The 25108-nt window shown below is 39.9% G+C and overlaps 1 protein-coding gene across 10 annotated transcripts in view; it reads right to left on the reverse strand.

Annotated features, from left to right (window-relative positions):
• The window catches only part of LOC126383453 (sodium bicarbonate cotransporter 3-like), a 62498-nt gene extending 41100 nt beyond the window's left edge, over positions 1 to 21398 (reverse strand). For all 10 annotated transcript variants that reach the window (XM_050033944.1, XM_050033950.1, XM_050033949.1 and 7 more), the window contains exon 1: positions 21247 to 21398. In XM_050033944.1, coding sequence (XP_049889901.1) covers positions 21247 to 21288 — 42 coding nt within the window. In that variant the 5' untranslated portion in view covers positions 21289 to 21398. The remainder of the gene's footprint in view (positions 1 to 21246) is intronic.
• Between the last annotated feature and the right edge of the window lie 3710 nt (positions 21399 to 25108).

Below are 25108 nucleotides of genomic sequence, written 5' to 3' on the forward strand. Positions count from 1 at the left end.
TAGTCAGTACTGAAAAACATATTCGTTGTTGTGGTCCATGCCATAAAAGGTTAAGTTTCATAGCAACATCGAGAGGCTGGTTACACTCATTAAAAAAGAGGTTACGACATCAGTGAAAATAATTAGTCTGATATCAATCTCATGGAAACATCAAGAGATAGAACGATCCAATTAGAAAAGACATAAAGCTGTCAGGATAGATAGCAGCAAGGGTGCATATTATTAATATTCTTTATCAAATTATAGTGCCTTGAAACAATAATTACTGCACCCAAACACACATAAAAGTGCTATACTTGTGAGGACATTCATTCTCCAGCTCTTAACCTCAGCCTTAACTATGAGCAGTACATGCTTAATAGAATAGTTCAGATTTTCTGAAGTGGAGTTTTATGGGGTACTTATCCATAGTCAGTGTATTACATACAGTAGATTAGTGTTGTCACGATACCAAAATCTTTGTTTCGGTACCAATACCAATATGGATTTCGATACTTTTCGATACTCTTCGGTACTTTTCCTAAGGGAAAGTCCTTTTGGATACAAACCTTTAGAACAATAAATAGTAGGGGTGTAACAGTACCAAAAAAATCATGATTCGGTAAGTACCTCGGTACGGACGTCACGGTTTGGTAACTCAAATGTTCCACCAAGTTTATGTTGTCTCGTGTTGTCTCCCTTTGCGAGGCAGACTTTCTCTGGTCTTTTTTCACGTGCGCCAGCTGCGAATGTTGATACAGGTGTTGTCATACACACCACTTGTGCAATCTGTGTTCCAATAGGAACAAGAAAGGCGTTTGTGTGCATAAATGAGTAAAATAAATTAACTAAATTACTGAACTGAATCAATTTCAAAGTACCGGTATTTTCCAAATGCAGTATATTACCGTTTGGAATACTCTAGTATCGCGGTACTATTTTAGTACCGGTATACTGTGCAACACTACAGTAGATGTCTGTCAGCACCACTTTACCTTTCCATCAGACAGCCCATGCCAGCGGGGAAACCACTAACAGCTACAGTTCCCTATCTATGCTCTCGTCACAGTCACCAGACTGCATAGACAAAAACTGTAAGTTTGACTCACTGAACACGGGAGCTGCTGGTCTACCGCTGCCTGGATCAGTTTGTTACCTTGTGTTATTGAGTGACTTTTGTGACTGAGTGACTATACATTGCTTAGCTTCCGGATTGGACTTCTCCAAGCCTGTGGTGTCCCAACTGACACTTATTGTAGCTAATATACTGACTATGGTAAGAACCTGATACAACCCTGCTTCAAAAGATCTGAACCATCCATTTAACCTCAACATTTAAACTGAAGTTAGCCCAATCCTAACTGTAACCTTTAAACTAAACCAAACTTTGTTCAGTTTGAAACTCAAAACTGGTTCTTAAGAAGGCTAATTCACAGTGTCCGCATTCATGTGCCCGCAAGGGTCCGTGAGACGTAAATGTCGTCATCCACCCATGTCCGCAAGAATCTGCGTGGACCCCTATGTCGACATCTGTGGGCAGCCCATTTTTTGTAGCAGTGCTGATTGTCAGTCAAGCCACCCGCAGCTGCCTAAGGTGAAGTTAGTTTTAAGTTGGATATACAACATTCTTCTTAGTTTCACTTTCACCTGATGTTGACAGTAAGAGAATGGTAAGCCCACCAGTCAGCCTTCTTCGCTTAATTGTACTATGAATAGAACTGTGTGCGCGTCCGTGTGACCACAGCTGTCCGGGGACGTTTAATACGGAAAGTATGTCGGAGCCTTAAGACATACACATTTACCCTGACAGACATAAACCAATGAACCTTCTCACCCCAAACCTGGTTTGGCCCTGACTTCCTAACCTTTAGTGCAGAGCATTTAAGGCAGCCACAGAGACATGACCATCTCCAATTACTGTTTCATGTGGGGCCAATACATAGCTAAATGTGCTTGGAGAAGTCACTGTGAGTCCAACCGATACCGATGTCACCCAAGGCCACAACCACAAAAATAATGAGGAACCAGAATGTCTTGGCATTTTTTCGTATAATTACAACACATCCCGCCTCTCCCATCCTCACCAGTCCCCCAATCAACAAACACATATAATTACATTAAATAAAGCTGGGATGTCAAATCACTTCAATCAGTACACCTGTGACACACTGCAGGCCCGCCCTTGTGAGAAATTACAATTTCGCACCTCTAAGAAACCTAATACTTCCAGCTGTTCTCTAAGACCACACAGAGAGAATTCATAGAAGACAGGCCAGCTTGGCTCGATGATCAGTGTGTCCTTTCAACTAGACATGATGTATTGTGATGAAGGAAAGCTTATTTTAGACAGGCATTCATATATGGCCTATAAACACCACTGGGTGGCAGTGAGTTAATGCTGGCTCTGATTGCCAGGCTGATAAGGGCAGGCTGAATTACGGGTAATAGCACATTTGTGACAGATAAGGCTTAATACTAGGGATCCTGTCTTACACTTCCCTTGAGTACAGTCTTTTTGACAGCTGATGTTTCAATAACAGGTTGGGGCAGGCTGCAAAAAACGGTTTATGAAACTAAAAAGGAATTTCTTCGTCTTTCAAATAAGCTCAAGGTGATCAAAAATAATCACTTCTATGAGTTTCCAAATATCTAACATTCCGTCTTTTACACAGGCTTTATAACATGATCAGATTCCGCATGTCAACAACTACAAATGTGCAATCCTCCTGGCTCGTGTACAAACACTTTGATGCAGCACATTTCCCAACTGCATGATTCTTTGAATGCCTTCAACCAATCACAGAGATCTACTGCCTAAAACAAAAGGCGACAATGACAGCCATATGCCAAAAAGATATGTAACATGTGGATGATATCAGGCCCTTGCGTGTCTTTGCCCCAACATGTTGGTCACCTCTACGTACTGCACTGAAGTTTCTTTCTGACAGAAAGCACGTACTCCATGACCCATCTCCTGCTTTCTCTGTTTCATTGCTAGCTTACTATTATGAATATGTCTTCAATGACATTCAGATTTCCACACATATATTACCATAATCATTCTCCTGTTAGAGCCCCACCTACAATGACTGATGCCATCTGTGATTGTGTCTGTGCGTGCACTTGTACGCCTGTGTGTATGTTTCTCAGTTGCTAGTGGATCTGCATGATAATGAGCTGTGCTGCTCTCTGACAGTGCCTTGATGAGGAGCAGTAATAATGCAGCTGCAGGGAGAAGAGCAGCAAGAAATTAATCTATCTCTAGTAACTGGAGTTCTTCCCCCCGCCCCCAAGCACACTACAGGCAGGTTAAACTGGCTGAGGGTGACTTAAGAAGAAGAAGGACAGAAAGCTAATGTCTTGGTCCATCAGTCACACTAGCTGATACATTTACAGATTACTGAAGCACAAACATCTGTGCTTGATTTCTCGACTGCATTGTGGTGTAATTACTTTAAACTTAAAGAAATAGTGTTAAGAAGGGGGATTTGGTGGCACAGAGTGGTGAGGATTGCAACCAGGTAAAATTTACACTGGTTACAATTCCAAAAGTGTTCATTGTTCAGGAGGTTTTTCGCGCAAATTGGATTATATGCAGAGGTCTCTTTCGCTCCAAAACAAACAGAACTGCTGATTTAAACCAGTAAAAACACAGCACAAATCAGTTTCTGGTTAAAAAATCAGCGTATTGTTTGATGCTGTTGTTGCAGAGGGCTGCTAAATACAGTGGCAGACATGGGAACGCAAATGGCCCCATCTAGAGCCAGTGTTTCTTTTGTCAATTCTGGGCTACTGTAGAAACAGGATTTTGCAACATGGCGATCTCCGAAGATGAGGACCGGCTCCCTTTGTAGATATAAACGGTTCGTTCTCAGGTAACAAAAACGTGATTCCTATTTTCAGGTGATTTATACACTATATGAAAACACACTTACTGTATTGTATTCCATGTATGCCAATGATCCCTCTAAATCATACACACTGGATCTTTAAATAACATTTTCACTTACTGTAAATGTAACAAAGATAAAACAAGATTTTAACTCCTGTGATGTGTACATTATACTTCATTTTAATACAACAAAATGTAAATCAGTTTGGCTACTGACTGGCCACAGTTCTAATTTCCCATTCTGCTGAAATCACATGAACCAATCTTTACAGGCAGGGCGCCCAAAGCTGGTGTGAACAATTCCTGCTTCATGAATATCGTCTTATTCTTAAGCCTCTTAAAATACCACTTCCACAAATCAGTTAATTTTACTGTATAAACACCTGTTTACATACTTTAACGTTTATTCTATTCATGTTGTCGTCATGACTGTGAAGTATATGAGCGTGTCTGCTGTGGCCTCGACACCACATTGCTTGGTACAATTTAAGAACACATGATGCAACCTGTCACATAGCTTTGTCCAAAATAAACCCCTTGTTTGTCACCCACAGTCCCCAGGCCAGGGAGCCAATTGGCCATCATGCCTTTAAATCACAGCTGTGGTTTGGCTACAGGAGCAGTGCCCAGTGGGGAGGGATTGCAGAAGAAAAGCTGCCATGTAGTGACATCAATAGATGATGTTGACGATGGCAGATGTGTCTCTGGCTGCATCTACACAGTGAAGAAAGCCAGACTATATGAGCCTAGCACTGTTTCTTTCCTTTGTGGATCCAGGGAGACCGCTTGTGTCGAGTGGCGACTATCATGATTCCATAATGTTTGTTTTAAATAATGAGTCATGAGTAATAAGTAAAGCAAGTCAAATTATCTAAGCAGATCTGGATCAATACGACAGTAACTGGACTGCACAATAAATGACAGTAATTTAATTCAAATGTGACTATGGTATGAACCCAATTCATAAAACTCTGTAGGGGAAATGTGAGCACACTGTTTCCTGGCCTGTCATAGTCTACTGAGATATGTGTGCTGCCACATAAAGTTGCAAAGGGTTGGAAAGTTTCCAATAAATTTCCAGAAAATTTCCAAGGGAAGCCTGGTTCAGTACATAGGAAATATTAGTGCTTTAGGAAAACCTACATATCTATATCAACACAGCTAACACACAGTATTGGTAGACTACATCATGACACCTGACATTCTTTCTTGGGATGCTTCACATAACCCTCACCTAAAACCAGTGCTTTAAAGAAAATTGCAATGTATAGGACTATGTCAATTAATAGAAGGGTTAGTTTTAAGAAGAAATTGAGAGCAGCGATTGTTAAGAAAGAAATCAGTTTTACTGACATTTGCTGTTATGTTTGTGAAGGTTAATTGTATTTGTGGTGCTCACTTGGATGAGGCCTCATTGTCACCCTTGGTGTTGTGCAGTCATATATACTTCTGTGTGCCTATTTCATGGGCTCCACTGGTTTCCTCTGATCATCTACAGATGAGGTGACACGTGAGCATGTGAGACAACTACTGCTTTATTGTTTTTGTTTCACTCAGGTTTGTTGATATTGTTATCTATTATGTGGTAATTTGATTTAGTGTCTTGTGCATTTTGTGTGGAGAGTAGTCAGTAACAACTAATGAGGATCCTGAATAATAAATAATACAGCTTGCCCGATTTCAATAGAAAAATTGTACCTTTTAATTGTGAATTTATTGGGGGGGAAATACACATAAAAAAGCAGTACTACGTTCTATAGCATATTTAGTTAAAAGTAGGCCCATTTAATTCAACTGTACCCATGCACTGTATTAAGCAGCACTCCATCATGTACAGATAATTTGCCAGCATTCTAAATAAGTAAGATTTCAGTAAAATTACAACCCTCAAAATGCACAGCACATTCTCCCATATGTGCAGCTCTGACTACTGCCAACAGTACTTCACTGTCAGAGCCAAATCACCACATGCTTTCAGGAAAGTTTTAATTACATCACTGAACTGAATTTATTTTATATGCTTATAATATTTTAGTTAACCATCAGACAGTAGGCTAAAGCAAAGTACACAGTTTATAACTTGTTCATTTTCAACCATCTCTTAGCTTTGCTAGCTAGCTGTTACCGTGGGGTTTTTTTTAGTTGAGATCCAATTTTTGTCTTTGCACAAAGCACAGGTACTGAGACAATTAAATGCAGTTCAGCATCTAACCAGAAATGCAAAAGGCAGTAACGTTCAGAATAATGTACAGAACAGATATATAGAATGAACGGTGATATATGGAAAAAATATAGAATGGCTTAAATGGCATGGGGAGTAAGAAAACATTAGATACATACAGTATGAGCAACATGAAGAGTATTAATATGAAACGTGCAGCAGTTACAGTAGCCAGTGCAGGTATAGGTACAAATAAATAAATAAATAAATAAATAAATAAAAATTAATGTGCAATGTAGCTTGATTGAGCATGTTAACGAATGAGTTTCATCTATTCCCATGCATTCTTTATTGTAAAACATTTCCTTTATAAATTAGTTGTTCATTTTAAACCCTAAGTTTGCACACAGCCTACATTGTCGCCTCAAATTTTAAAAAGTATCTTTCCATATTAGTTAACTTGCACTAGCTAGCTAGCCACCTGATCACACATCTGACATTGTATCTACTGGAAAACTGAATGGAATTATTTGGCAAATTATTAAATCATGTCTTCTTATAATATTATAGTAAAAGGTTTGTTTCTTTGTTTCTCTGTTATTTCATTTTATTTATTAAATTATTTATTCTTTATTTATTTGGGATCTAATTGGTCAAAGTGTGACTTTGAGACAGAAAAACAAAAGTGAAGTAAAATATTCCCTCAGATAATAAAGATGACAGTCATGATGAGGAATCTAATGAAAACTGACTTGATTTTGTTGCGATACGTTAATTGCCAAAACAGGTGTTAAGTACAATATAATCTGCTGGCAACCAATGGCAAAACAAAAAACAAAACAAAAACAGGAGTAAATAAAGCCTGAGCAAACAACCACTATAATTCCATTTTCTTTCTGTTATTTCCCATAATGCCCCATTAATTCCCTTAATTCCATCCAATCTGTATTTTCACCTACTGCGACACAACAGAAAAATTACTCACTGGATGCAGCACACTCTGCTCCACCTGCCACTGACATAACAGATGACTAGCATGGTGGGGAATTCTTATCACAAGTCCCTTGATGTCACCAGGGAACATAACGTCACTTCTAGTCCAAGTTCAGGAGAACTTAAAACATGTATGGAGTCTGGTGTAAGATAAGCCCTGCCTGGCTTTGCTCAATACACTTTAAAGGGACAAATGTGAACGAGTAGAGAGTGGGCTCCAAATAACAATCAGAGAGAGAGCTAGGCAACAGCAGCAGGCAACCTGCCAAGTGCCGACACAATCAAACCATAAAAAGTGTCACTCTTCATCATTTCTCATCTATCTGTTCTCCAATCCTGCCCCCTCATCCTCGATTCTTCCTCACATGGGTGTCCTGTGGGAATGCCATTCCCAGACAACAATAATAAAATGTGTGAAAATCTGTGGAGGATCACTAATATCAAACACCTTCCTTTCAGTTTATTCGCAGCTATCACGTTCTTTACAATCACCTTAACTTATCTGATCCCAACCAGATCAGTGAGCAAACAACAACATGAAGTCCAACATGATTTTGACAAGATGATACCAGTGGGCCGAAATGACCCCAGTTGCTCCAAGTTTCATAGTTGTACAAAAGGTATTTTAAGCATGAAACACTTACCGCCTACAGACTTGAAATGTTGCTGTAAAAGTTTATAGTTTGGTTTTCAACAAGGAGCAGATATCAGGTCTTCACCAGCAAAACATGCGGTAATAAATTGCAAAAATGAACTGTGAAGACCAGGTGATAGCAATGCTGGTTGTATTTGTTCAGTAGCGTTGTTTTGAAGCTAGAGCTGCAACGATTAGTTGACTAATCGATGACTAATCGACTATTAAAATAATCGTGACTATTTTAGTAGCCGACTAATCAGTTTGAGTCATTTTCATAGAAAAGTACTATAAAAGCACTCCAAAATACTCTTATTGGAGCTTCTTACGTTCAAATATTGGCAGCTTTACACACTCTCCCATGACAGTGAACTAAAACCCTTTGGCGTGAGTACGAAACAAGACTTTAGATGACATAATTTTGGGGTTTGGGAGACACCTACATTTTTCAACATTTTAACACATTTTTTGATAATATGATTAATCGACTAATCAAAGAAATAATCGACAGATTAGTCGACAATGAAAATAATCGTTAGTTGCAGCCCCATTTGAAGCCGGCATGGAAAGAATACTTAAGCCGTACCAGCCCATAAAACCCCATGATAACATCAGTTTGATCTGATGCAGTTATAAAAGAGTCAGCAATGTGAATTCTAAATTTCATGCAGCTGGATCATAATGGTGAATATCTGTTCCTATGATCACTCAGCAGAGAAAAGGCCTTGCTCAATAATTAATAAAGCTGCTAGTCAGACAGACCTATTGTGTACTGAATAGTACAAAATTAATTCAATAACACTGAAATGCAAATTTAAAATATTCCCCTATCTACAATAGTTTCAATGCTGTGTCCATGAAGTATAAAGGTCTGGTAAAATCATGGCTGTATGTGTGTTTGTATTTAAGGATTTTCTATGGCTTTTGCAAAAGCTTAGGTGGTAAAATCACCAATGTGTTGGGTATTATGCACGGGTGGGGATTTCTTGTTCACATGAACCTTTAAGAGCAAACACAAGGCTCACCATCCAATAGCAAGGAAAACACACCATTGAACTTAATACAAGGATTACCCAAGCACAACGTGTAGGTTGTGAAATGAGCCACGTTAAATGGGCATGTTCGAGCTCAAGACAGTCTTGTTGGGAAATTCTGTTAATGTATCTATACAGAGGTGTTTGTCTTCAAGATATTAACATTATGCTTAACCCTATGGCATTTGTTGGGGCTAGAGTTTTTTTGTTATTGTAATGGTTTACAATACCTTAGAATATAATTCAAGTTAAGTCCCAGTATTTAGTATCAGTATTAATCAATTACAGGTGCCCCATGAAGTTTTCTTGTACACAAAATTTTTGTTTACATTTACTTTTAGTCATCCAAATGCACTGTATATTTTTGAGGTCAAACAAGCAAATGCATTTCCTTCCTCATAAACTTCTTAAAAGTTTAAATACAGCATTGTTCACATCCTTGTTTATTAGTACAGTCTCTTCTCTCTGGCATTTTCCAGCACATTACTGTGTAGCTTAGTGTCTTACCGCCACCAGTAGATCAGTGGGATAGTGAGATAAAATTGGCAGGACTGTGTATTGAGTCACTTGTGTGCACGTGCGCATGTATATCCTAGTGCACATGCACAAGACAACCAAAACTTGATCTGCACAGGTAGCTAACCTTTAACCTTTTTGTAAATAAAATGCCACAAAATGAAAAAAAAAATCCTCATCACTACTATCCAGAGTCAAAAGTGGCCCATTTAAATGGTTTGTTTTCTACAAGTCCTCACAATTGAGGGGCTAAAATTAGAAAATGTTTGGCATTTTTGACTCGGATGATTAACAAAGTGTAGGTGGCGATTCATTTTGAATTTGGTAGAATTTTTTCAGCTTTACATTTTTTACACATTGAAGCACTTTTTTTAATAGTTGACAGCATGAAGGTTAACCTCACTTCTGTTAGTATGTTTGTGTGGGAGTGATTTAAGTACACAGCAGCCAAACACCTCGTCAGCCAACCAGACAGAATTGAACATCGAGCCACCCAACAAGCCAACAGGCCTGGTTCCCTCTTATCTCAGTTTCTTGCCAGCCTTGCTTTACTGGGACCTTGTCCAATCGATGTAGACTGACGTAAGAGAGGTGTTACATAGTGAGAGACCTGTCCCTTGAGATTACTGAATATGTCTCTGTCTCACACTGCCAAAATGCACAATTGCATGCTACGGATGAGAATATTGACATGTTTTTTACTGCCAATTAATGCTGTATTATGTAACCAATTAAATTATGTCTGAAAACAGAAAGATAATAGCAACAGACATGTGAGAGAGTATAGATGGCTGCTGACCACATAATGTACATTACGTCAAAGGAGCAGCGTGTAAGATTTAGGGGGATTTAGTGGCATCTAGCGGTGTTGATTAAAGACTGCAACCAGCAGAAACTTCTCCAGGTTGGGATTTCTTCAGTATTCCTACCAGGAGCTGAATTATCCACAGAGGTCTCCTCCTCTCCAAAACAAACAGAGCCGGTGATTTAAAGGGATAGTTCGCCGATATTCAATGACACAAAACACGTCATTCAGCTAAGCTGTTTTTCTAGGCTGTTGCTTTAACTACAGGCTGTACTTCCGCATTTTGTTATTGTCCACCACCCATGCCACCAATGCGAACACAAAGAGTGTAAAAGCAGATCAAGAGACAGACTCCCACCCTCTCTCCCAAACTCGGACCTGTGACCTGTTTTTAGAATCATATTTCAGTGTCCTGTTTCACTGTAATAGCAAGAGTTTGTGAACAGGAAGTGGCACCATACTGTTTGCGGCACAGCAAAAACAGAGGTATAAAAAACTGAGCTCACATGGTAAAACAAGGCAACGCTGAATCAAATGTTACTGAGTTGACTATTTCTCAACCCAGTGTTTTCAAAAACATGTTTTAGCTTACCATTTAACAGTAGCACAAGACTGTTTGTTACTGGCCGGCCATCATTGTGTCTATTATGAGTTTACATTATGTCATTTACCAGTGTGAGTAGTTTATTGGTCTGGAGCAGTGCAATGCTTAGGGTAGTTGTAGGTTTTCAGCCTCTGGAGTAAAAGCAAATGCCACAGTCTTTTTCATGTTTTCTCTAGTCATGTAGCACCAATTTCAGAAGTATTTCTGTGTTTTTACTGCACAGGCAACCCAGTTTTATGTGAGGATCCTCTTTATATTGGTGAAATACTTCAGTAAAAAACACTGGTACTGGGCTTCTACAGTGGCCTAATGGTCCTATCTAGAGCCAGTGTTCGGTTTGTCTGTTCTGGGCTACTGTAGAATCATGGCAGTGCAACATGGCGAGTAGACATAAATGGCTCATCCTAAGATAAAGAAAACAATTCTTATTTTCAAATCCTACACACTGGACCTTTAACTACACATATATTACACAATTTCTAGGTGTGTCAGGATTTCAATTCTAAATCAAAAATCGATCAAAATGAGAACCCGCAATTCTTGTTTTCTCAAAGCCATATGGCCTTAGAGTTGTCCAAAAAGGTATGACAGTTACATATCACACTTGATGTAGATGTCGATCAACATCTTTTTAAAGAAAAATTTAAAAATGTAAATGAGAGTTGTCAGGGCATAAAACCTGTGATGTGTTGAACTTTACAAATCAAGACTCAATAGTCTAACAATGTCATAGCTTCCAGTGATAAAAAAAAAATAAATAAATTGAAAACTGAATCAAATTGTGACCTTAACATCGAAGGTCTAATCAAATCGTGGTTTTGGAGAATCGTGACTCCCTTAATAATTCGGGAAAGTCTTTACAGGAAGGCATGAACATCCATGGTGCTTAGCAGGTCCTGGGTAACAAACATAAACACAGATATACGTATAATTATATAATTTGATCAGCTATATTTTGCTGACTTTTGCTGACTGGCCATTAAATTATTTACCACCCTGGAGCATCGCCATGTATGAACAGGGCAAAACTAAGAAGGCAGAGCCAGTCAAAAGCTAATGTCCTCCATCTAATGTCTGAGTGAAGATATAGTTTTATCTTATAGTTATACAGCTGGGAATGAATCTCATTGGGCAGAAATGTTGGAAAACAAACAGATCATAACCATAGTCTCCATTTGATGAAGTCAATACAGCCAAGCATGCAGACTTTGCAGACAAACACAAAGATGGAAACCATCCCCTCTCTCTGTCACACAAATATCTTCCTCTCGATTTCAACAGTCCCTTCTTGCACGTTGCTTCCACTCTGAGCATAGTAATTCTTGCAATTTTGTAATCTTAGCTAGACTGAGTGTAAACACACATTTATTTCATTTTACTTCAGTCAGTAAGCGCCATCTCTATTGACAGCATGCACCTTGTTTGCATTCTGCTACCTTGGCAGACCTATTTTTCACCCTCCTCTCTCTAACACTCCTCGTCTCTCTCCTCTCTTCCTTCCTGTTCTCCTTGTCCCGCTCCTTCAAGCAGCCATAACTGTCTCTGTCGGTTTCCTCTCTTTCCTGCTCCTTGAGGCGATTAAAGAGTTGAAAGGAAGCGTTTCCATTTCAAGAGACATGTCCGATGAGGCAACAGCTTCCCTGCACTGACCACCTGCCCCATTCATTAGCACAGATCGCTCCACTCCACCAGAGGAACACAAGAGGACAAACCAGTAAAAAAAAAAAAAACAAAAAAAAAAAACAATACACCAATGATGCTGCACACACAGAGCTACTGGATCCTGTTCAAGTGCAGAACATGACAGTCAGGCACACATGAAACCACACACACACACAAACACACACGCAAGACCCAACGTACCGTAAGCACATGCTCCCCTTCGCTCTGTTCATCCATTTAGACTAAAACATCCGCAAAGCAACAGCAGCAAGGACGTCAGCCAGTTCTTTCTTTCTGACGGCTATCTCTGTCGTAGAAGGTGTGTCTGTGTGTGTGTGTGTGTGTGTGTGTGTGAGCTAAGCGCTACCAGAGACACTGTCGCACTCGTCTGTTCCCCCTTCCTCCGCTCATCTCTTTATACGGAGACAGGAGGAAAGGGAGAGAGAGAGCTGTTTCTGAACACACAGTGCTGTGCTCTGCCCTGTCAGCCCGCTCTTTGCTCAGCAGCCAATCCCACCATGCCACCATGAATATTTTATTTGCCCAGCCAAGAGCTTAAAAACGCATGCATACACACCACCCTACGGAGGACATGCACACACATTTGGAGGGCATTCAAATGCTCACCCGCTGAGGTATTCAGGTCACAAATGAAAACCCACCCCCAACACGGATAAATAGAAACAAGCACACGTGTGAGCTCGACATTCCTCAGGGGGTGCAATGAACGGAAAAAGGACAGATAGTCTGTGTATTCATTAAGATTCAAAATGCCTCTGTGCCTTTGACTTTGACATTCACAATCCCTACCATAGCCTGAAGGTTGGACATGTCTTTCAACAACCTGTAATTTTGCAGAGAACTGTGGCTCATTTGTTTCCTGTCCACATCATGAATGTGAGTTTTATGCGTACAGAAAAATGACCATATTCCTGAAACCTTTACAGTAAATATTTTTTTAATTGAAGGAAAAACTCTAGATATCAGTCCGGTCTAGAGATACTCTTCGGATGAAGCATCCATAATAGCATCACCCAGACTAACCACAAAACCACTGAGGCAAAGGTGAAACCACACCTAAAATTAAACTGTGAATAAAATGAAAAAAAAAAAAAAAAAAAAAAAAAAACCTTTGCTGAACCTATCTTGAGGCTGACCAAAAAGCAGGAGCATTAGCATCATGCAGCACAACAATCATTTTTAAGTAAAATATTTCAGAGCTAACGTTACCTAAATCAGGATTTGCATAAGATTTAGAGCTTTAAAGCTACAGTTGGTAATTTTTATGACAATAAGTCAAATTTGCTGAAACTGTCACTATATTCTGAAAGAAGTACAGTCTGTGAGAAAAATCATGTCCCTCTTCCTACTGTCTCTAATGGCATTGGCTAGAATCAGACTGTGGCACAGCAGCAGCAACCCGTCAGAGCCGAGGAGTCTCTCACACAGCTGTCAGTACTGTCAATCTGCTCCACGAACTGCAGTCAGACTGTCAAACTATGCAGTGCTGATCAAATATAAATCAAGATTTTGTTACAGCATTGCCTATTTCTCACCTCACCTCAGAAGCATATTTTAGTGTACTGTTTAGCTGTAAAATAAGAAAGTTGGGCTGGCCAGTGTGCAGTACTTAGTATTCTGTTTGACTGTATCCACAATGGTGGCCTGGTAACAAACTTTCTCATTTTACAGCTAAACAGTACACTAAAATGTGTTTCTGAAAACATATGAGGTAAGAAATAGGCAATGCAGTGACAGAATCGTCTTTCATATTATATCAGTGCTGCAGTTCACGAGCAGGGATTGACATGATTAACAGCTGCGTTCAAGACTCCTCAGCTCTGGTTGTTTTCGTTCACATGCCGTAAAGCCATTAGATGCGCTACAAGGCAACAGGAGCAGAGGAATCTGATTTTTTTCACAGATTATCTGCCTCAATAGTGCCGTGTGAATATAGTGGCAGTTTCTGTAGCTTTAACTTTATACTGTGTCTGCAACTAACAACTATTTTTATTATTTTTTTTAAATCTGATAACATTATTTTAGTATTTAAACCGCCAAAAAACTAGTAAAAGTCCAGGATGATGTCTTAATGGGGGGTTTTTTGTAGACCAACAGCCAAACCCCCCAAAATGTAGAGTTTTTTGTAACTGAAGACAAAAAAATGCAGTAGATCTTCACATCTGAGAACAATAACACACTTTTTTGATAAATTAGTTTTTCTTTAAGCTCTTCTTTATGCAACCTTTTAGAGTGCTGTACACTGGCACTGTATAACTAAGAATACAGCATGCTTTTGTCTTTTCAAAGACAAAACCTATTAACTTAGAAGCTACATTCCTAGCATTCAACAAATTCAGACCCAGAGCTGATCAGAACAGCCATAGTAAACTACTGGTGCTCCCTATATAGCCTTGCAAGAGCTGCCCAACTTAGATTCTGAATAAATCTCGATTAGAGTCACAATAAGAGGCAGTACTGTAATGATGTGCAATATTAGTATGCCAGTGGTACAAAGCTGTACTGTATGTAACATCTAATACACTGCCATGCCACCTACAACCACACGCATCTACAGGGGAACAGAAAAACAGAGCCATATTAGTAGTATTGTTAGTGGAAAACTGAATGCAGTCTGTGCAAAATTGTAATTAAATTCAGGTTTTGCCCCCAGCAAATGTTTTCTCTTTCTGTTCATGGTTCTTTGTGGTCAGCTGCAGTTGGCTTACATTAAATAAGTAAAGCAATTTCATTATATTCTAACAGTTGAGCAATTCTGCATTATGGCAACACAGCCTGCATCAGTTTTCCCTTGATGTTTTTTTTAACATGTGGTATTGTGTCCTATAGTATTTCATATAGTAAAGAGACAGAGCAAAATAACGTCCCACACCTGAGAGGAAAACAATTACCGGTAATCACTCTCCATTTTTGTAGGGTGCTTCCTTCTCACTTCCATCTGCTAGCAAACAACAGAAAAATGCCTTAAAGATGCTGTGTGGTGGGATGCACTGCCAGCAGGGTGAAGAAACCAGAACTAAGTTTTAAGGAACCAAAAAACTGAGCCTTAAGAAGTCAAAAGTGGTTGCAATAAGACATCAGCAGAAAGAATGGGAAATCTGTGGAATCGTGACACTCATAAATAAGCTACAGTTGCTAATTTGGCCAGACAAACTATAGCAGTTGAAGCTAACTAAGCAAGGCCTGGTTTTGATCTTTGTTTGGTTAAATGATGAGCTTACCTGGTGATTCAACCAAATAGCTGTGAATAAAGTATTTCACTTCTAGCCATTCATTAGAATCATTTCTCCAAGATAATCAAGGTGAGGAGAAGTGACAGATTGACAATAATGAGTTTGACGACAAATCTTTTCCTCTCTGGTAGACATCAAGTGCTAAAATTGTCCTTTGACACAATAAAATCTAATGTTTTTATCTATTTTGTAAGCATTTCAGTGTCTTTTCCCCTCCAATGCGTGTGGTTTTAATAGTATGACACTTTGCGCTCTGACTTGAAGCAATCTCAGTCAACTGAGGGGTCTCCGACTCCACTACTCCAACTCTCAGGAGGCAGCCCTATTTTTGACAGTATTGAAAATCATACCATGGGGAGTTCTAAATACTCTGATTTACTGTTATACCACCCAAGCCTACTTCAGCTCTAAACATATCCATACATACAAACATACATACAGCCATTCTATAGTGTCCACTTCTCGTGAGGAAATGCAGAAGGATTTTTCTGGCACAGGGTTGCGTGTGCAAACCAGTGTTTACACACAAGAAAGAGGCTTAGGGAGCAAAGATTAACTTCTCAATGCCTCAGATCCATTATCCATCCCAGGTTATATCACCACCCAGCAGAAAACCCAACTCCCACTTTATGCAACTATCAAGACTCAAACTGCAACCATCAAGAGTTAGACCACACTTGATAGCATAATGGGTTTGATGAGTTTTTTAAGTTTCCTGTAACTGAATGAGCTTTCCAATCCTCTCTGTACACATGGTAGACAAAGTCATGATATCATGTAGATTATTACAGTCGCTGGCCCTTTGATCTGCTTTTGGTCTTTTCATTCATAAAATTAACTTCAGGGTGGTAATAGGGCTGAACGATATGGACAAAAATTCCTATCTCAGTATTTACAGGCTGACTGGCGATACATGATATAGCCTATATATCTTGATATGTTCTATGAAATGGGCAACATGTTTTCAGTAGCAAGTCAAAGCCACATTCGAGATGTCACAAGCAGTTTTATAAAAACAGATTGTGATCCAAATAAAATGCAAAGACAGGGATTTTATTCCCATTTGAAAATAGGAAGCTGTACAACAGATACACCTACAAAACACTAGTCAGCAGTGGGGTTTCTGTGAAGTGCTGAAAAGTTTAGTTGATTCAAAACACACCTAAAACACACTTTAAACATACTAACAATTTCAAACACAAGTACCCAAATTGGCTTCACTATAACTCGCAGCATTCACAGACAAAGCACTTGTCTTTTGCTGCAAACTTTTTCCCCACATATACAACATGCTAACGTTTTTAGCATAAGCCTATGGCAACTTACATTGTATGAATTAGCCTAGCGCCTAGCAATCTTCTCTTCTACTCATATGAAGCCAGGGACAACAGCAACATTTAACAAAGGTAGCGTTACAAAATTCGGCTCCATTACAACTCACAAGGTTCACTGACAAAACAACTGTCTTATACTGAACACGTTTTCCAAACAAATACAACATGCTAACATTATTAGCACAAGCCTATGGCATTTTACATTGTATAAATTAGCCTACTGAATAGCGAAGATTTCCTCTGCCCATATGAGGCCAGGATAAATCACACACAAAACCTAAAATGTTATTTTGTGGAGGCTTCATTGTCTTCACAATTTATTGTCTCTTATCTGTGAAAGTAAACTAAATAAAATCTTTGTTTCCTCTGAGGGAAACGGTTTCAGCTTACAAAAATAGACAGGATGTTTGTGTTGCTGTGACATGTAGTTATATTTCTGGGGAGGTGCATGGCTACGGCTCTACAAAGTGTTGCTGGAGAACTTGTGAGTGAGTGAGTGAGAGAGTGAGTGAGTGAGTGTGGAGAATGTGAGAGAGGACAGATGCACACTGGTATATGTTATGCAACTTGACCCAATATTGATTTAAGCGGCGTTGTCTAAATATATCGATATATCGTACTTAGTCATTATATCGCCCACCCCAGGTGGTAATCTAGAGGACAAGCAGGATTGTGATTAAATGTTGTTGCTTTGAATCCCCTGACTAGTTGGGAAAATTTAGATGCCTAATGGACATGAATGACACTCTCCCCTACCTTCGTTACACTGTATAAAAGAAGTGGACATAGCCACTGTGACAACACCCAGTGGTATGTGGACTGCCGTTTTGAAGCCTTGAGTTTTGCATTTTGGCCATGGCCATCATGTTGTTGTTTTTTTGTGCCAGAAGTGACCATATGTGGATGAGAGGGGGGAGCTGTTGAGTAGCAAGTGGTGGAAGAACCAGATTTGTCAATCACAAGGTAGCCATGCCCTAAAACATGCCCAGCTTTATCATCTATTTTTCTCTAAATGGGACTATAAATTACAAAATGAAGATCATACTGAGACCATAAACTCATTAAAATGTTTCCTAAGGTAATATATTTAATTTTCTCATAGACTTACATACAATAGAACAGTCGATGTAAATGCACTGAACTGTGTCGACATGAGGCACAGAGAAGTTAGAAAAGCTTGCCTCCCTGTGGACAAATAAAAAAATCTCAAAATTAATTACTACTTTTTCTTTGGGTCTGAAACAAACTACAGGGAAACAGTACACATACATGTGAAAATTTCTGATTTAAAGAGTGGACCTCATCAATCATTGCCTCCACAAGCACTTGAAAGTTTGTGGCCTGTTGTACAGTTTAATTGCCTCCTACTTTCTGAGAGTAAATTTCATTCTCGCAGAAAGTAGATAATTTAATCAAACAAGCTCTCTGTTGTGTACACTAATAAGCCTATTGCTGGGTACGGTGGAAATTAGTTATTTTTTATCGTATTATCTTAATAGTACAGCTGAAGACAACAAGGCACCATCAGACTAGCTGAGAGGCCCATTCTGTGTAATTACCCATTTAAAGCAATGCTATACACTTAGTAAGCTTCATAAAACACTCACTATTACTGGCAGTTCATGCTGCTGAGCCAATAATAGTCCAGGTCGTCCAGCCTTTCCTGGCTAGACTAAAACCCTCTTTCACTAGTAAAACAGCAGCATGCACAAATCCCCTTCTTCCTGACATGCTAGCAAACACGTAAGTGAAACTCAATGAAAGCTCGCACTGTAGAGCCAAATAGTCGATAAACAAAGCTCAAGGCATCAGTGACATGAAGTGTTTTTAGTAAGCAAAATCTGACAGATGGACCAACTGCTATTACAACTAGGAATGGGAAGCGATAATATTTTACTGATACTGATGCAGTTACCAATGCTGCTTATCAGTCGCTTTTTTATTATTTTCTGATCAATTTTCTGTGTGGTAAAAAGGCCTACACAGATTTTCGGCATCAGTGCAATTGCTTCATTATTTCTGAGTATTAACACAGTGTAGAAACAGAGTTAATATAAAGGCATGCATGCAACTCTGATGTGCAAAAGCTCCACTGTTTGACCATTTTCTAAGTCAAAGAAAAAACTTGTCTGCATGGCATTAATGGTATTATATACCATAAGATATTTACCCTTCGTAACACTGTGCTGCACGGTTGCGCATTGAGTGTCAAATTCATGACATTCCTGGAATTTAAGCCCATGTTGCATAGAAAGATATTTCATATTGCTGATGTTTCTACCCTTACTTGAAATTATCATTTTATCTAGATTAAAGGCAGCACTGTAATCATCTGTCTTCTTGAAAATACATGATGCATGATTCCAGCAGCACAGACATATGAGTTTGACATCATTGCAACTGTCACAGAAACGTGCCAGCATCAATAAAAAGAGCTTATAAGCTCAGAGGCATATGATATGATCCCGATGGATCGAATAATTTGGAACCAGTTAGTTCTCAACTGGAGTCAGTTCTTGATTCCCATCCCTTACTACAATCTTTCTGTTTTCTTTTAGTGTCCTTATCCTCAGCCTTTCCACCACCAACCCATCTTTCCGGTATAAGTTTGAAACCAGACAATCCATTAGACCTTGGGACCAAGAGCTCTTGGCCACAAAGTACTCAGGCAAAACATAGGAGGAGAAGGAAATCCATCTCCAACACTAATAAAGGTCACTAAAACACAAAACCAAAGTCATCTAAGTAGCTCTCTATAAATGCCACAAACACAGCCTGAGATGATAATCGGTGGCATAAAGGCAGCAGAACAACAACCACTCAATGACCTTACATAGCATGTGTTCACTCAATTAGTCATGTTGTGTTACCTTGAATTTGTGAAGTAAACGTAAATCAATATGTTTGCCATTTTCCATGGTGGCATGTGAGAAAAACAAAGTTTTCTTCACAAATTCAAGGTAACATGGCACAACTAATTGATTTACAAATGGTCATTTCGTGGTTGAAGTATTCCTTTAAATGAAAAGAAGTTGGGGCCAAACTAAACAATAATGCCTCACTATCTAATTGCAGTTTAGATGACATTCTCACTTTTTCCCTAAGGGCCAATGGCATCAATGTTTCACTGTTAAAATGACATTTAAGACCCCTAACAGTTGCACTGGCCAACCAAGCCTGAAAATAATATGAGTTTCTTGTTGAAACCAGACTCATGCACATCAACTCAAAGTTAAACAATGCCATGTTCTTCGGGAAGTTACTTCATTAGGCATCAAGCAGTTGAATGTCTGCCAAAAAGTGTCCCCATGCCTTAGTGAATGCATTGACTTCTATGTTCAGGGGGAGAGGTACTCAGCTATCAAGCAACTCCTTTTCATTGGGCAGCCAGGGCTCAAGTTTCCTCAGAGGCATGCACATGTTCTTACACATGCATATACACCTCGGCACACTCACAAGCATAGTAGTGGACAACCCTACACCAACACTGATGTCAGACAGCCAGTGTGCATTTTAAACTTAGCTCTGAAACCAGTTTCTTTTTTGGGCTTGTTCACGCTGCTGTTTGATGCTCATCATCCTATCTGCTACTGTAAAGCTACTCCCAGCAGACAGGATGTGGGTCTCTACTCTTACCCACAGCTCAGTTAAAATATCACATTGATAAGAGCTTGGTGGACAAAGTAACCCACGTGACTGCTGTTGTGCAGAAACAATTCTCTCCCAGTTTCATGTCTATTTTTCCACAACTGAATTGCTGGAACTCATATTATCAAGTAACGGAAAGGTGGACCTGTTGAACATGAGGGGGGAATGCTGCAAAGCTGGTACAGTGCTGTGTAACGTTAATTTATTACAGGCATTACTGTCAGACTTACTAAGATAACACCAAAATATTACACTTGGTTTGTTTATTTTTATGTTTGTTACAGCACGTGGACACACACTGACGTTCAGACGTGCCAGCAAACGGGACATGTGTTAACATTGCGGTAACCATAGTTATTAACATTAATAACGTCACTGACCAGGCTTCACTCGGCTCGCGCACGGCTAACTTAGCAAGAACTAGCTGAACACAAGTGAAGATGAATTAAAACATTAAAACCTCGGCGCAGACACACATTTCTACATAAGATATATTTAGATTAACGCTTCCGCTGACTTAAACAGGAGACCCTAACCCAAGTTGTACCCGTGCCACGTGTCAGAAGTAGAAAGCCGGCTAACAATAGCAGCCGCCGGATGGTGCCTCACTGAATCTGACTCCCGAGCATCACTAACCGTTAGTACTTCTGCGGCTGCTTGGCAAACAAGGAGCAAACACGGACAAAGAGAGCAAATATAATGGTGGGCTAACGGCTTGGCGGGTACTCACTGTCCTCAAAAGGGGCCTCATTTGCTCCGAAGGTTCGTCCATTTTCACCTGCCGCCGGTTTCCTGCCCACCGTTAGCTTCTTTATTATTAATAGCTGATGTACAGATGGGACCGAGCCGGGTGGCACTTGTGTGGACTGAGGACTGGCTGTGCTTTCCCTAACGACACGATAACGACACGCCCCTAAACTGATTGACAGCGATTGATTACTAATTCGCGTTCAACTGCCGGCGTTCTCAGCCAATCAAATCCGAAAACGTCACGTAAAGGGCGGGGACTATTTTCATGTCAAAGTCCCAAGCGGGCTTTTTTATTATGTTTTTTTTTTTGTTTTTTTTTGTTATCTCGCTAAACCTGCAGGGACCACTTGGGCTTCCATCGTTTAAAATGTAAGTAGGACAAACGAGAACTGTTGAAATACATACAACTTTCTTTTTTTTTTTTATTAGTTTTATAAACTAACCGAACATGAAAATGATGCATGTAGTCGTAATAAAGCATCGTGAGTTTGAATTTTTGGGCACAGCATCGCCTGAATAAAGACCAAGAGCGAGCAGATATTGAATATATCTGATATCTTAAATGACAATTATATTATTACAATTATATTGCATTTCTATTTAATATTATTTATTTTTCTCTTAACTTCAAAGCTACTTAAAGACAAAGTATGGGATGGAAATATGAACCAAATTAGCCACCACCATGATTTAACAAACAAAAACAAACAATGGATAGGAATTTGCTAATCTGCTACTGTTCTCAAACTAACAAACAATCAAAACAATCTAAGCTGCTTTGGTGATTGTGGCAGTGAAACAGTGCCTATATTGTCATCTGTGACAAACACAAGCTGTTGACAGTCAAAAATGAATTTTGGGCCTTTATAGTCACAATAAATCAACAACCAATAGTATATTATAAAGAAGATGTTTGTTATGACCTGAAGTTTTTGACTTCAAATGAAATGAAATCCCAAATGTTAGATGAGAGAGAAAGGAGAGTGATGTTGAATCAAGTTTTGTAATGGCTAAGCATTCACGCTGTACATTGTTTATAAAATATATAGACTTACATGTTTACCTTAATACGTGGATTTACTGTAGATGTGCGAGCTTATTGTGACACATAATAGCATGGCCTTAGATGGACGCCAATGCCTGCACATCCTCAGATACTGATATTCCAGTACATTACCATCAGTTAAGGCTATTTCAGATGTCACATTTTTAAAAATGATGTCAGATGTCTTGAAGTGGGAGGTCAACAATCATCGTCTATCATTTCATCTGCAGGGATTATGCTGGTTCAGAGGCCTGATTTTAAGTAGGAAATAAAGTATATGCATTAATTGAAATTAACTGATTTTTATCATCCTACACCTTCTTGGCATGGGCTTATCAACCATCTTCCATAAAACCACCTTTGCTTAGTATGTATTAAAATTTGATACAACTATTGTGTAATAATTGATGTTCACCAGCAGATGGCAATGCTGTATCAACCATTTCTCTCATGTGAGACAGCAGGTGGCTGCGAGATATGACCACATTTACCCCCCCCCCCCCCCCCCCCCCCTTAGAAGGTACTACTTCCAGTTCTCTTTCATTTCTGGTCATTTAGGCAGCAGAATTGATAAAGTGAAATTGCCTGTAATAGCAGAGACACTTAACTCACTTTTAAGCCATTAAAAAATGGTTGATGGAGTATAAATAAAGCTTTAAGTTTAAAAATGCTTAAGGCTCAGTGTAAAATAATTTAAGTTAGTCCTGATACATGATGGAATACTCTTGGCCTTTACAAACTACCTTTTATAACCAAGCCCAGCAGACCTTTTTCTCGATCTTTTAGCACAGATCTTAAAAAAACACAAAGTTTACTTCTGCCTCTGTCTCTCTCCCCACGTGTACAGTCTGTTTTAACACTGTGGTATAATGGTAAAAATGCCACACATAATAGTCTTAACTTCTGCTATAACCACAATGAACACCATCAGTCACTGGCTTTATTTAAAAACCTCTGTGATCATGTCATACATTTTACTGCAGAGGATACATTTAGAAGAGAAATCAGGCGCGTGCAAACAGCAAAAGTAGTCTGTTCTTTCAGAAGAGTTCATGGGTGTCTTCCTTTAAATAGAGCCCGTTCCTCACCCACCCATCAACCTCCGGCATAATCACGCGGCAGCTCAGAAATAGAACTGCGAGGTGGGAGATCAAACTATCACCTCTTAATTGTACCCTGAGTCTTAAAGATGCTGAGAGCCCATTAGCGCACAAAGAAGAGTGCTGTGTACTGCTCCTGAAACATGGATCCGCATAATGCAGCTGGGAGATGAGTCAGAAGTTAGACAAGTGGAAGAAGCACCACACTAGCATCCACCTGTGCTGGGACTCACATAAAGAGATGCAGACTGCAAGGTGTGGTGATGATGAGAAAGAAAGTTTTCTCTTTCAAAGCTTTGGAGAGAAACTGAACTTACTGTAGTGGAAGAATACAACCCATGTCTTTTAATGTCAAATATAATATCCAGGTCTTACAGAATCTTCAAAGGTTACACAAACATTTTATTTATCCATTTTGCTTCGAGCATTAAGAGGCAACAGATTGGGGAGAGGAACATGTTAGGTGCAAGCCACCAAATGAATATTGACTGTGTGGTGTTTTGTCCCAGAAGCTGTAGAAATTAAGAGTCCCCCTTTCCCAGAAGGTTTAGTGCATGTGTTTTCCTCCAGTGGTGAGGCCTTCTGATGGTGCCAGGAGAGAGAGGAGAGAATGTGAAATTCCCAAATCTGTTGGAGCGCTCCATCAAAGTGCCAATGCATTGATTTTGACCACAGATCTTTTCCAAGCGGCTGCCTCTGCATGCCCTACCCAAAACATTGCTCTCAAGACTGGGGTCTTGTGGGAGCCTTAGTGCCCCTGAATCCTGCTCAACTCCTCCGGGAAACTCAGAGGTGGGGGGGGGGGGTAAAGGCCAGTGACCAGCATGGTGTACCCAAATCGACTTGGGGGGTGGGTGGATGGTGGGAGGGGTAGGTTGTGGAGATGGTAAATGGTGGTGGTGGTGGTGGTCAGAAGGGGAAGGTGGGAAGGAGGGCAGAAGGGGTGGGGGTCCGGCCTGTTGAGGTTCGTCCCACTGCCCTCCAGAGGGAACACAGGGGTTTGAAATCAATGTGCTGTTAAGTGCAGCTTAGCCGCGGGATACTCTCTCCAACATTATCCATGCACCAGTGAGCCAGGGCCCTGCCTGCATGCGCTGTATAAGCCGTCTGAGGGCACCGACACAAGGCCCTTCCGCGCCTCCGGTTCCTCTCACCTCTGCGCTCTCTGCCAACACTCAGCGCCTTTCTCCAAACAGTTGTGGCCCCGTTAACTTGAGACTCATCTCACACCAGGGTCTCACTCCAGCAGACCTGTGAGCATTACACCCGTGCTGTAGTCGGCCCACCCCCCCGTTTACTGCTGATTAACCAGGTCCAAAGCAAGCGAGACTAAATAAAGCATCGTGTTGTGTACATAGACACCTGGGGTGAGCTAAAAGCAGAGCCTTTGTCAGCATCATTAAGACTGACAATGCCCATGACCTCCACTTAATAATTAAAAGAACATATGCTCACTATACATAAAAGAGTACTGCATGACGAGCCAGAGGATATCTACAGTACGTGTATTTTTGTGGTGAGTTATCATAGTACACTGACCCTGGTTCCTGGCTTTGGTGTGGGCCTGTGTGTGCAGTCAGTGTAGGCCTGCGACGAATGATTATTTTCATTGTTGATTTATCTGTCGATTCCTTTACCAATTAGTTGTTTGGTGCATAAAATGTCAGTAAATGGGGGAAAATGTCAATCAGGGAAGT

This window comes from Epinephelus moara, chromosome 22 (genome assembly GCF_006386435.1).
Source record: "Epinephelus moara isolate mb chromosome 22, YSFRI_EMoa_1.0, whole genome shotgun sequence".
Taxonomy (NCBI): Eukaryota; Metazoa; Chordata; class Actinopteri; order Perciformes; family Serranidae; genus Epinephelus; species Epinephelus moara.